The 11810-nt window shown below is 46.2% G+C and overlaps 1 protein-coding gene across 1 annotated transcript; it reads right to left on the reverse strand.

Moving 5' to 3' along the window:
- Positions 1-211: 211 nt before the first annotated feature.
- LOC101833978 (T cell activation RhoGTPase activating protein) lies at positions 212-8925 on the reverse strand. Its single transcript, XM_005065924.4, has 10 exons — positions 8769-8925; positions 7989-8069; positions 7839-7892; positions 7518-7584; positions 6124-6290; positions 5500-5661; positions 4882-4991; positions 3388-3583; positions 2690-2804; positions 212-2162 (listed from the first exon to the last, which is right to left on the reverse strand). Exons 2-10 carry the CDS (start codon positions 8010-8012, stop codon positions 934-936), a joined length of 2124 nt encoding a protein of 707 aa, XP_005065981.1. The 5' UTR covers positions 8013-8069; positions 8769-8925; the 3' UTR covers positions 212-933.
- Between the last annotated feature and the right edge of the window lie 2885 nt (positions 8926-11810).

An 11810-nucleotide genomic window follows, 5' to 3' on the forward strand; every position in this document is an offset into this window, starting at 1 on the left:
CCGTGTCTTAAAGTTTTTTCTGTCCCCTGAGTGATGGCTTGCTAAAAGTGTCTCAAATCTCCAGAGAACAGAGCCTGCATCCCCTGGACACGAGCTCCACAGGGACAATGAGAATATAGAGAATAGATACTGTCTGAACGGACCAGCGTGTGCATAATGTCCTTGATGGGTCCCTACTAGCTGAGGGGAAGGAGATCACACCAGCAAAGAATCACACTGTAAAAGAGGAGGGCAGTTTATTGTAGTGAAACCTCACTGAACTTTATACACGACCCCCAATGCACACCACACCATGTACTTCTACACTGCCGCACAAGACACCACCCAACCCAGAGGTTCAAAGTGCTCTGCCTGAGTTAATAGTGACATAACGCATTTCCGCCACTCCACCCACTTTCCATTCGATGACAGAAAGACCTTCTCCTGGCTGCTCACACTCGGAACACAGTGCCTGTCAGTCTACTCTCTTCTACGATGCTCGTTAGTAGTCACAAGCCAGTTTAGGAGAACAAACATATCGGAGGTTCAGACATTTCCACCTACACACAGCTCTTGGAAAATGTGACCATTGGCAAGATATTTGAGGTAACTAAGAAAAGTTAAGAATTTTTTTTCTAATCAATAGAACCATGCACCTGGGAACAAAAAACAGCAATATATAGAAATACACAGATGCATGCATGCAAGGATGCATGTAGACACCCTTTTCATCTAACACCTTTCTACAGTACATTTTATACATTTACTACATATTGCACAAACCCAGACACACACACAATGTGGTGTGTCGCTGTGTAAGCCATCCTCACAGAGGAGAGCTCTACACAACACTCAATGAGCTTATTCATGACTCTTTGGAAAGTAGATTCAACAGGCAGCTCTCTGTCCGGTCATATATTCACATAAGTAAGCCATGGTACAAGGTCTCCTTCCCTAAATGTAGGATTCTTTAGCACACTGGAGTTGGCCGACCTCAAAGACCATGCGTCTGTGCTGTCTCCTGAGACAGTCTAACGTAGCCTTCTGCATGGTTTCAGACACCGTTCTCAATCGGTGCAGCTCAGATCTCCCCTGCGTTTCCACAGAGAGGCTGGCAGTCTGACTCTGTTCCCAGCGCTCAGTCATGGGAGACGGTGTGTGTCCACCGGGTGTCCCTTCACAGTGGTCACCTCCAAGGCGAGAAGGCAGAGGAGGCAGAGCCGTGTTCCATTTGAGCATTCTTGCTCTCATACTGCTAACCGTCTGGCCACTGTAGGCTGTGAGTCCAGATGTCTGGTAATGAATGGCCTCTGCGTAGGATGGTGGGCTTCCTGGCTTCCTCACATCAATTAGCTGGAACACATTGTCAACCGAGAGGGCCCAGGTTCCAGACAAGCTGTAGCTTTGGCTTTCTGACTCATTTTCCTGGATGATCCTGCCAGCAAGCTGGCTGTCTTTCCTCAAACCCTTCTTGATCTGGTCTCTAGAAAAGTCTGTGGATTTCTCAGACCCAGTGCTGGAGGTTCGGGGCAGCACTTTTTTGTGAGAGGTAAAGGAAAACGACATGGAGTGCTTTCTAATTTCTCTCTGGGGTTTGATCTTGTCTGTCTTTGTGGTGAAACTCTGGTGTCTGGTGAAGAAGCTTCTTTTGGGACAGGAAGGAGAAGGTATGGGTGAGCTGTCCAAAGATTTACCTGGGGAGACTCTGGACAAAGCTTTGGGTACCCATCCCTGTGGCGATGCTAAACCTTGGGTCAAGTTCTTTATCTTTAAATCCGCCGGTCTCTGGGGCTTGTCTTCAACTGCTGGGAAGACTTCCTCTGAAAACGGGTCTTCAGCCCCGTCACCCTCAAAACAGGCTTCCCGGGGCATGGCGAAGCTATCCTCGCTCCTGGTTAGCTTTTGTTTCGTCGTTTGGGCCGTACGGCACTCTTGTGAGGGTGACGTGTTGGGTTCAGAGAACCGCCTGTCTGGCTGGCCAATGGAGCTTTTCAACCTGGCTACCAAGCTAACAGCGAGTTCCGAGTTTGACTCACAGGAGTCCTCCGAGCCCCGGTTATCCGGGTCAGCCACTGTGGCAGTGGGCTCCTCCAGCTGCCTGCTGGGAGAAGTGATGGCGCCTGGGGGCTCCACATCCGGGTCATTGCTGTCATACGCGGAGTCGTTCTGCAGAGTGGACACATCTGGGAAGAGTTAAGGCAGAGTTCAGCATTCTGTCCAAGCTCTTTTAGCAGCAGTGCTTAGTACAGGCCACCCTGTTTACACCTATGGTGATTTTGGTGGAAGAGCATAGGGGCCTAATCTGACAATAAACCGATTGCAATAAATCTTTGTTTCTGTTTAAAACGATCCTTTGAGTAGCTCTCGTATTCGACCAATTTCCATTTTAATGGGCTCACATTCCATTTCAGAGCTGGGACTTGCTTTCTCAAGCCCCGCAGCTAAAGTTTAGAAGGTAGAATCATGAATTATTTGTGTCTTAGAATAGGAAGGAGAAAATTACAGATGGACAAATCGTGCAGCATGAGGTGTGGCAGGTAAATCTGAGAGCGAGGCCTCCGTGGTTAACGACTTACTTAGACTTTTGATTTGTGAAGGCACACCCTGCTTCTAATACCAGGGATGTTTTACATCACTGCACGGAGCATTGAGGGCCAGCACGCCCTTCTCCCCAGAACCACAATCAAGTGACAGAATGTTCCGTACGTACCTGAACTGTCAGTGTGTTCCAGGGAGTCGTCAGAAGTGATGCGGGAATGTGTGGGAATGTTCTCCCCAAATATTTCAAAGCAGTTGTCAATGAGGAATTCCACCAATGTCTTAACCTGCGAGGGAAACGTTAGCAGTTTGTCAGCTTAAGTACATTCTTAGAAAAGAAGGCAGAAAAGAATGAGGATGTATCAGGGCCAACTCCTAGGGAAGTGGCAGAAATAGAATTAGATACTTTTATGTGCCTGAAAAGCACATTGGGATTGGTGGCAATAATTCACTTTATTATTTTAAGGGTTTCTTTTGAGGCACGCTTTTTTTTGTTTCAGGTTAAAGGAAAATTACTTTGAAATAACTGAAATTTTCATTTCAGAAAGCAGTTGTCCAGATTTCTAGTTGAGCAGGCAGAACATGACACACAGAAGAAAAAGAACAAAGTGTTTTTCTAGCCAGGGAGTGACTGCTGTTAATGTCTGCTACTCTGGCCTGTCTCCCAGGACAACAGAGGATGCATATGTTTCACGCTTCAGCAAATACGTGTATCTAAGAGAGTGGAACCACAAGAAGCACATCCTGCAGTAGAGACTTCCTCTGCGGCCCCTGAGTCACTTTGAGAAACTCAGCATTTCAGTACTTGCTTGGCTGTTACGGAGGGTGGGCTCGTGCCCCGGGGCTTTCTCACACAGAGGCAGGTCATACCTTACTGTTCAGGTCCTTCTGGACTTGGAAGGACAGGCTCTGGTCATTCTTCAGAGTGAGCATGTTGGGCCCGATGCAGATGGCTAGGTTGCTGGAGTCCATCTTGCTGACCTCGGCATTCTTGCTGATGAGGTGGAGCACATAGACCAGGTGTCTCAGCAGCAGAAGGTTGGGCCTGGGGAGGCGGTCTGCAACCCTGGAAGAGGTTGAGGGATGATGGCTTTCATGTGGCTTTCCCCCTGGCTCTCAGGGGGTTCTACCCAAACCGGACTTCCTCCACAGTGAGGAAGGTGCGTTTCCAAAAGAAACGCTCTTTTAGGCTCCTGCAGCAGCCGCTGACGTGGATCTGGGCCAGTAAGCCACAAGGTCGTGCGTGGTAACTGGGACCTGTCTTTATCACACACACGGGTGCTGACTGGGAAGCACCTCCTGTGTAACCCCCACAGTCTGCCCTGCATGTCGAAAGCAATTTTGTCGCCCCATCAAATGGCCGTGACAGAATTCTTTCTGTTTGGAGCCCCGTGAGACTGGTTGTCTTACCCTTCTTAGGACTGTAATTTTTATGTCATTCTGAGAAATCTTTAGATACAATCAGTCTATGAAAGCATGTTTATAGCTAGAGGCAGGCAGTACTTAAACACAAACACTGTTCTAGTGATAGCAAAATAAGATTTTTTTTTTTACATTTTGGTACTTCAGAAAATGAAGTGTATCCAACACATGGCTCCTTTGCATCTCTTAGTGCTATTTTCATGAACGAGTTTTATGCCCAAGTAGAAACTTACTGTGATAATCTTAGAATTCTGGGGGAAAGGGTGGACAGAAACTAGCCTCCTTTTGGTAAATATTTCGTGGAAAATATTTGGCTGCATGGGACAGCTGTTGCATATTGGTAGGCTTTCTTAGGATGTGGAGAAGGTTCTGACATGTTAATGGAAGGCATTTGGGACTCTAGTTATGCAGAAGTCACACTTTCATTTTAAAATATAATTTAAATAATAATAATAAATAAATAATAAATATCAATTTCTGCTCACTGCTGGACTTTGTTCTTTTCTCTTTCTTTTCTTTTTGTTAAGCATAAGAATTTAGAGTTTACTGTGCAGTTTTATAAACAAAACAATCCCTTCCAAATTGCTCAGCTGTGCCATGAGGGTTTACGCGAGAACAGCGACTGGCGGGACTCCAGTTAATGAAGTTAAGGATAACTCCAGCTTCACTGGCTAGCCTGTGGTAAAGCATTCACATGTCTGAGTTTATTCTGTGCCTTTAAAGACTACTCCTGTGTTTAGGCTCTCTCCTGTCTCCAGGTCTGTGAGTAAGGAAGTTTACTTTCTGCTTCTTCAGAAGTTCTTCCTCTCGTTTGGGTAGCCAGGGCTCCTCTGGCTGCTGTGATGGGAGCCGATGAGCAATCCCACCCCGGTTCTCTGTACCTCAGTTTCTGTGAGGCAGGAATCCCAAAACACTGGCACAGGTTTATGAAGGAGGACTTACTGCTTTAGGGCCTCGATCCTGTCCTCCTCGCTTGGCTTCTTCAGGGCGTCCATCCATTCCTCAAAGAGGTCACAGGACAGCAGTTTCAGAGGGATTCCTCGGAGGAAGTCCTGGAGGGAGAAAGGGCGTGTGTTTGCTTGTTTATGCCATGCAGTGAGTCCTTCCTCCTTGTGTCCCATCTCTGCCAGGCACAACGTCCCCCTCCCCCTCCCACCCATTCACCATCACATCCCTGCGCCCTCCCCCCTCCCCCCCCCCGTTCACCACCACATCCCTGCATTGGCTTTCTTTAGGCAACCTCTTCCGCACTGAACTCAGGAACCTCCCAGTAGCCTATGTAATAAGATGCCCTGTCCATAGGTTGGTGCATCCGGGGAGACCAGGTTTATGAATGCACTTGGCCATGGGCAATCAAATAACGTTTGGGAGAATTACATGCTACCCTTTCTGTTGAAACAGAGGTACTTATATGAATAACTACACAATTTAACTGAGGAAAGGCCAAACTCCCAGATCAGCTGGCTCTGCCTGGCAGGGAGCAGTGCCAGATCCTGGTTTCCTGATGAGTTTGTCAGTGCGCCCCCAACAGGCCATCTGACACAGATGCAGCAGGCTCACCTTGAAGACCACAGCCAGGAGATGCACCGGGAGCTGGTTCAGATTCACCGGGCTCCCACAGTTAAGTTCCTCCTTCAGCTCCTTGCGGGCTTTCTCACTGGCAGCTTTCCTGAATATTCCTTCAGTTGAGGGGCCTTTAAGGCAGAGAATGGTGAGGATGTCCTGTGGGAGCAGACACAACAGCAGAAAACAGTCACTCGGAGACGTACACATTGCTGTTAATGCATGGAAACCTATCCATCGGCTCTAATTACGAGAGAGCCTTCCCAAGCTACCAAAGGCAGTGCTACCAAAGATGCTCTTTATTCACTTTTTCCAGAGGAACAGAATTGTGAAGCACTAATTTTGCACACTTGAAAACTATTTTGGGTCCCCTCTCTCCTCTCAGAACTTCTCACAGAAACACCAGCTTTCCTACAAACACCCTCTACTCCATTTTGGCAGAGTTTTTAGAAATTACAAATGTTCTTGCCACCTCCAACCCACAAGTCAGAGCACATTGGTGGATATCAGTGGGCCAATGGCTTCCCTGTCTCACTGGAAAGCAGGGGGAGGCTTCAGGTGTGGAGAGTTCCATTAGTGTTCCCAAAGACTTTTCAGGTTTATGAGTCAATAGCCACCTACCTGGATGGGTCTGGGGAGTGTGTCATTTTCCCCACAAATGATTGACAAGGGTTGATCAAACAGTGACACTTTGAGCTCTGGTTCCAACGATCCAGAGAAGTCAGATGAAGGGGAGAGCTTTCTCATGAGAGAGGGCCAGGACAGTACTTTCTTTCTCTTCTTAACTTCTGTAGCCAAGGAAACAAGGAGATTAAGAGAAAAAACCAATATTAATAATAAGCCAAGATCCATACTAGAACACAGATTGTGTTGGCCACACCATCTGTCTACAGCATGCCACGTTGAAAAAAAAAAAAGAACTAAACTGTTGGAAACTTGAGAAGACCAAGGGCATAACCCTTGTTCTAGAAAAATCAACCCCAAAACAGCCACACTGTTTCCAGGGCAGCCAGGCTCTAAACATCAACACCAGGGTTCCTCAAATGCCCCACCTTTCCTGTTTTTAACCTTCACAACTATTAGCTACAGAAAACTAGCAGAATTAACTGTGTGGGTCAAAACCACCCATTTTAGTGTAGTCTTCCTAATAACTACAAAGAATATTCCTAATTAATGGGAGCTATTTAAATTTATTTCCTTGAAAATGAAAGTTACAAAGAGAGGAAGTGTCTTGCTCAAGAGCCTCTGGAAGGTTCTGCGCAGGGCTGGCTGGTCACCTCCTTCTTAGCACTTAGCTACCACTAGAGGGGGCTACATCACCCAGGGAATCTTACAGACTGTGAGTTTCAGAAGCTACTATATAATACATGGTTCTCCAGAAAGGTGGCCACCCAGGCTTGGCACATTCCCTGGTATCCCACCCGCTGTCAACCAGAAAACTTGTGTGCATGTGTGCCAGAACTCAATCGTCCCCCTTTAATCTTTTCTTTTTTCTCCTTCTAATATTAGAGGCAACATTTCCTAAACAACTGTCCAGTGTTTTTACACAGTTTGCACTGGCAAGTGGAAGACAGACGAGAACAATGAGGTCCACCCTCATGCTTTGGGAGGTGTGACCAGAGCTGACTCTCGTCGTAATAAGATATGGTTCGAAAGAGAATCAGACAGGATGCCTGAGATCAGTGACAATTGCCTCATGAACTCTAAGATGCGGTCTCCACTCAAGAAGGAAGAGATGTGAAGAGAGCAGTGTGTGTTTCTCCAATGTGTGCACACTTTCAAGGTTTACAAGGTCTGGGAGTTGCCAGCCTGGTTGGAGACCCCCTTTGGAGTTGGGCACCCTGCAGACAGTCTCCCCTCCTACAGTACCTGCTGCTCTAGTCAAGGGTTAATGTTCTGTGGTCTCTTGGAACACTTAGAAAACAAATTCCTAGTAAAGTAAAAGCCCTGCGGTTTTGCAAACCCAGAGCGCGAGTTAGGCTGGCAGAAAAGATCAGTATGTTTTCAAAACTCACCAATTAGCTGGCAAATGCTGTCTTCACTCTCACATGATGTCAGCAGCGGAAGAGCCTTGATATCACCCTGAAAGCATATTTAAGTTAAAATAGGTACCCAAGAGACACACAGACAGCCTTTCATTCACCTTAAAAATTAAGTCAATTGAATCAATTCTGCACTCTTCCCAGGTCAACACGATTGCAGAAGACCTTTGTACACGTGTTTCCCTTATACTCCGACGTTCACTTTATGCCGATACACAACCCAGGCATTCAACAAAAGGAACATCTTCCATCTTCTTACAGTGCAGTAAAAAGTTGAAAACAGTATTCTCTTACCTCTGACTGACATTCAATTAATGTCTCCATGTTGCCGGCATTAAGTGTTTTTGACTAAAAGAGAGAGAAAAAATAACATTAGGGAAGGTCCTTGGGCTCTTGTCTGTGGGCAAGAGGGATGAATAAGGCATCCTCGAGGGGCTCACGTACATGGAGACTGCTTATCAGCTTCATTGGAGTTGGGGCTGACAGCCCAAGGGGGATAACACCAGTGTGAGGCTTTGATTCTGTCTACAATAAATCGTAAAGGAAAAGAGTTACAAAGTAGAAGAATAACCAGTCAAATTCCAGAGTCAGACTGCCAACTCCCTCCCTCTCCCGCCCCCCAGCTTAAAGCCCCTGGACAGAGAAGTTTTCATTTAAAACCAGCCTCCCAGTAAGAGGCGGCATGAGAATCCCACCCAACTTTTCATTTGCATTTATTTTATCCACAAGGAATAAAAATTCCTACGTTTGCCTGAAATAAGAAACGTTCTTTCTTACTCAATGTCACCTATTATTAAGAAGAACATCTGAGAAACTTGCTCCTACATTCCTTAAGCCAGATGTCTTAACAACTTCGAAACTTTGTTGTCCATTATTACACCCTGTCACGAGAATCTGATACAATCGTAGGAACTAACACTTTCTTTTTTTTTTTTGACTGTTCATACAATCCTATATTAAATGCCTTACACACTCTCATTCAACCCAAGTAGGAAAGAAATTTATTTCTAGGATACTAGTTACAGTATACAGAAACTAAATCTAACATTTACAGAATTCCTGAACCCCCAAATTGCAGCTGTCACACGGCCCAGCCGCCGAGCAGTCGGCATTCAGAGTCCTCCTAAGACAGACACATGTTTCTCGGCAGAGTTTTTTTCTTTCCCAGTGACATAAAATCTCAGGGCAGTTTATGTTCTGTCCTGTTTTCTCTCCAGTACTTACCCCGGGAGGGTCTTCAGCCAGTGTTCTTTTACCCCCAGTGAGCTACGGAACACAGGAGACACAGCATGGTACTCTGACCCTAGGAGTCCACCCACAGAGACACGACACTGGAGCCCTCAACCTCATGTGCTGGGTGTTATATGTGGGGGGGCGGGCAGGTGGAAACTCAGAATGTTACTGGGGCCGGAAGGAACATTATGGGCTGTCACAGACAGAGCCAGCCAGACACTGCACGGCTCTCAGTTCCTCATTCCTTTTAGGGCAGCGATGGTTCTTTCCAGCCCCCACTCCTGCCCCATTTTAAAGTAAAAATTTCTACAACCTGCTAGGGGTGGAAAACATGACATCATGAACACAGGAGAAGGCTTTGATTAATGAATGTCAAAGGCGGTGTGTGCGGATGAGAAGTTTTGTTATTCTGTGTGTAAACATCGTTTTATTTTCAAAAGTGGTCATCTCACCCCCTCTCTGGTTTGCCTATCCTGTTTGGGTGCCTCTTCCCTTTCACCCACCATCCTCCGTGTCCACCAGACGTTAATTGGCACGTCTGAGTTCAGGATGCTGCTGTAAAACCGAGCAGACCAAGGAGATGGCTTTCCCTCTTTGAAAAATGAACGCTGTCAAAAGCCACTTCAGTCTCCTTGGGATGAGGGGAACTGCCCACTGAGAATTATCTTTATTTCTCCTGTAGAGAACCACAGCTCTAAGTTTGTTGTGAAATACACTAAGAGGCAGTCATGCTGGTGTAGCTATGTTCATCTTTAGGATTTTGAAAAGGGGAGTGAAGGGGTCACACGTTTGTCATTATCTGGGCATCTCTGGAAAGTTTAACAGAAAGAAATAAATGGTGGAAATGTAAATGCTGCAAATTGTGTTGCATGTAAGAGTGGCCTACAGCTTGTCCTCCTCTCTCTTTGAGATCAAATCATGTCCTGGTGGCCGCTGGCTGACATCACACCTCCGGACGGTGGCTTTGAACATGTGACCCATAATTTGTTGTTCAGCTCTGCAGAATTCCAGTTGTTTAAGTTGGTTGTCCTGTTTCGGTGCTGGAGATTGAAACCTGCCCTTGAGAACCCACTCTGCTTCTGAGCTGCACCCCCCGTCAGATCGTTCTTGGGGTTCTCCTGTGTCGAGGCCACTGCTGCTCTGGAGAAAGCTTCTCTCCTCTCCGCTTTCCAAGGGTTTTCGTCTTAATTCCACATCTGTGTTGTCACCCGATGGGACAAAGTTCGAGAGGAAAGACTTCAGCGCCTTGGTGTAAACATTGTCCTTGGGGACACCAGCTGTCATTCTTGGCATTGTCACGAACTCTACACATGTTCTGAGGTTAAAATGTGAGCTTGGCAAGTCACACTTAGTGCCTTTATATGTGCCACATACTCTGTTGAGTATTTTCAAGTACCTCGTCACACAGTTGTCAGCGCCCTATGCTGAAATGTGCCTTCTGATGCGGAGCCCCAGCGTGCCCATGCCTCCTACAGACAAGCCAGGGGTCCTCATGAGGAACGCTTATCTAGCAGGGAATCAGATCTGGGACATGATCCTGAAACTTCTGAACCCTCATTTGTCACTTTTTAACAAATAAAACGCCATCCACATCATCAGTGGTTTGAACCGCAGAAGCCACTACATCTATAACTTTGTGTGGGCATGCATGCACGTGCTGTGTGTGTGATATGTATGTGTGCTCAGGTGTGCTTATGGGGGCACAGTTAGGCCTCTTTCTCTATTTTATCTTACAGTTGGGACATTGTCTCTGAGAGTGTCTGCCATTTTGTCTAGATTAGGCTAGCCAATCAGTCCCTTGTCCATCCTCTGCCCATCGCTAGGGTTATAGGAGCATGCTGCCATTCTGGCTTTTTCATAGGTGTCGGGAATCTAAACTCAGTTATCCATGCCTGTGCAGTAGGCCATTACCCACCGATCCATTTTCCAGACCTCTACATCGACAAATTTATGCATATATCTATAACTTTCCATGGACCAGCAATGTTCAACTTTTAGTAACTAAGGGAGATGCTGAGTCACTATAGCCAAAATATAGTAGTGACTGTGCAATAGGAAAGAGTAAGTTGGGACCTTACATTTCTAAAGCAGAAAGATGGTGGCTTTTATAGGACCCAACTGTTGATAACGGAGCCCAGAGGTAAGGCTTTCATCGACATTGGCGCTCCTGGAAACTCTAACAGTCGTCTAATTAATAGATACATTTGTGTGACTGCTGGAGAGCCACTGTTGGCAGATGGTCCTGCTGTGGCACTGAAGAAGCATTCTGTCACTAATGTGGCATTTCCCAAATGCTATGCAATGGGAGTAGAGTTGAAAGTAGGGCTGTCTGTGGAAGACAGGCCTGTCCCCTGATTTGGAAAAGCTCACAATAACATTAATGGCAGTTTCCTCAGCAGTAGGAATACTTGTAAAGAGAGTGTGAAATTCAGAAGTATTTGTGTCTTTATTTTTATTATTTATTTATTGATTGGTTTTTCGAGACAGGGTTTCTCTGTATTGCTTTGGAGGTTGTCCTGGAACATGCTCTGTAGACCAGGCTTGGCCTCAAACTCAGAGATCAGCCTGCCTCTGCCTCCTGAGTGCTGGGATTAAAGGCGTGTGCCACCAATGCCTGGCTATTTTTTTAATATAAAAATATTTATTTTTATTTTATGTGTATGGGTGTTTTGCCTTTGTGTATGTATGTGCATCATGTATGTGTGTGCCTGGTGTCTACAGAGAGAGTGTCAGGGTCCCTGGAACTAGGTTACAGGCTGTTGTAAGCTTCCATGTAGAGGTGGGGAATTGAACCCATGTCCTCTGCAAGAGCAGCCTGGGCTCTTAACCACGGAGCCATCTCTCCAGCTCCTATCATATTTTCAAAGATGAAATGATGTGTTCTATTATTTTTTAATACATCTCTCTCTAGTCCATTTCTTTGAAGAACAAACTTGCACCCTCCTGCATGACAAAATGTTGTCTTCAGTTGATGGGAAGGATCCCAGACGGCTTCTGCAGGGTCAGGTTGAAGAAGAATGTGGTCTTCTCATT

Source organism: Mesocricetus auratus, unplaced genomic scaffold (genome assembly GCF_017639785.1).
Source record: "Mesocricetus auratus isolate SY011 unplaced genomic scaffold, BCM_Maur_2.0 Super-Scaffold_100018, whole genome shotgun sequence".
NCBI lineage: Eukaryota > Metazoa > Chordata > Mammalia > Rodentia > Cricetidae > Mesocricetus > Mesocricetus auratus.

Bases quoted from the DNA above. Each gene is read 5' to 3' on its own strand.
- LOC101833978 (XM_005065924.4), bottom strand. From the start codon at position 8,012: ATGAAGCTGATAAGCAGTCTCCAT. The intron at 7,893-7,988 runs GTACGTGAGCCC...TCTCTCTTTTAG, and splicing joins AGCTGATAAGCAGTCTCCAT to TCAAAAACACTTAATGCCGG. The intron at 5,662-6,123 runs GTAGGTGGCTAT...CTGCTCCCACAG, and splicing joins CACTCCCCAGACCCATCCAG to GACATCCTCACCATTCTCTG.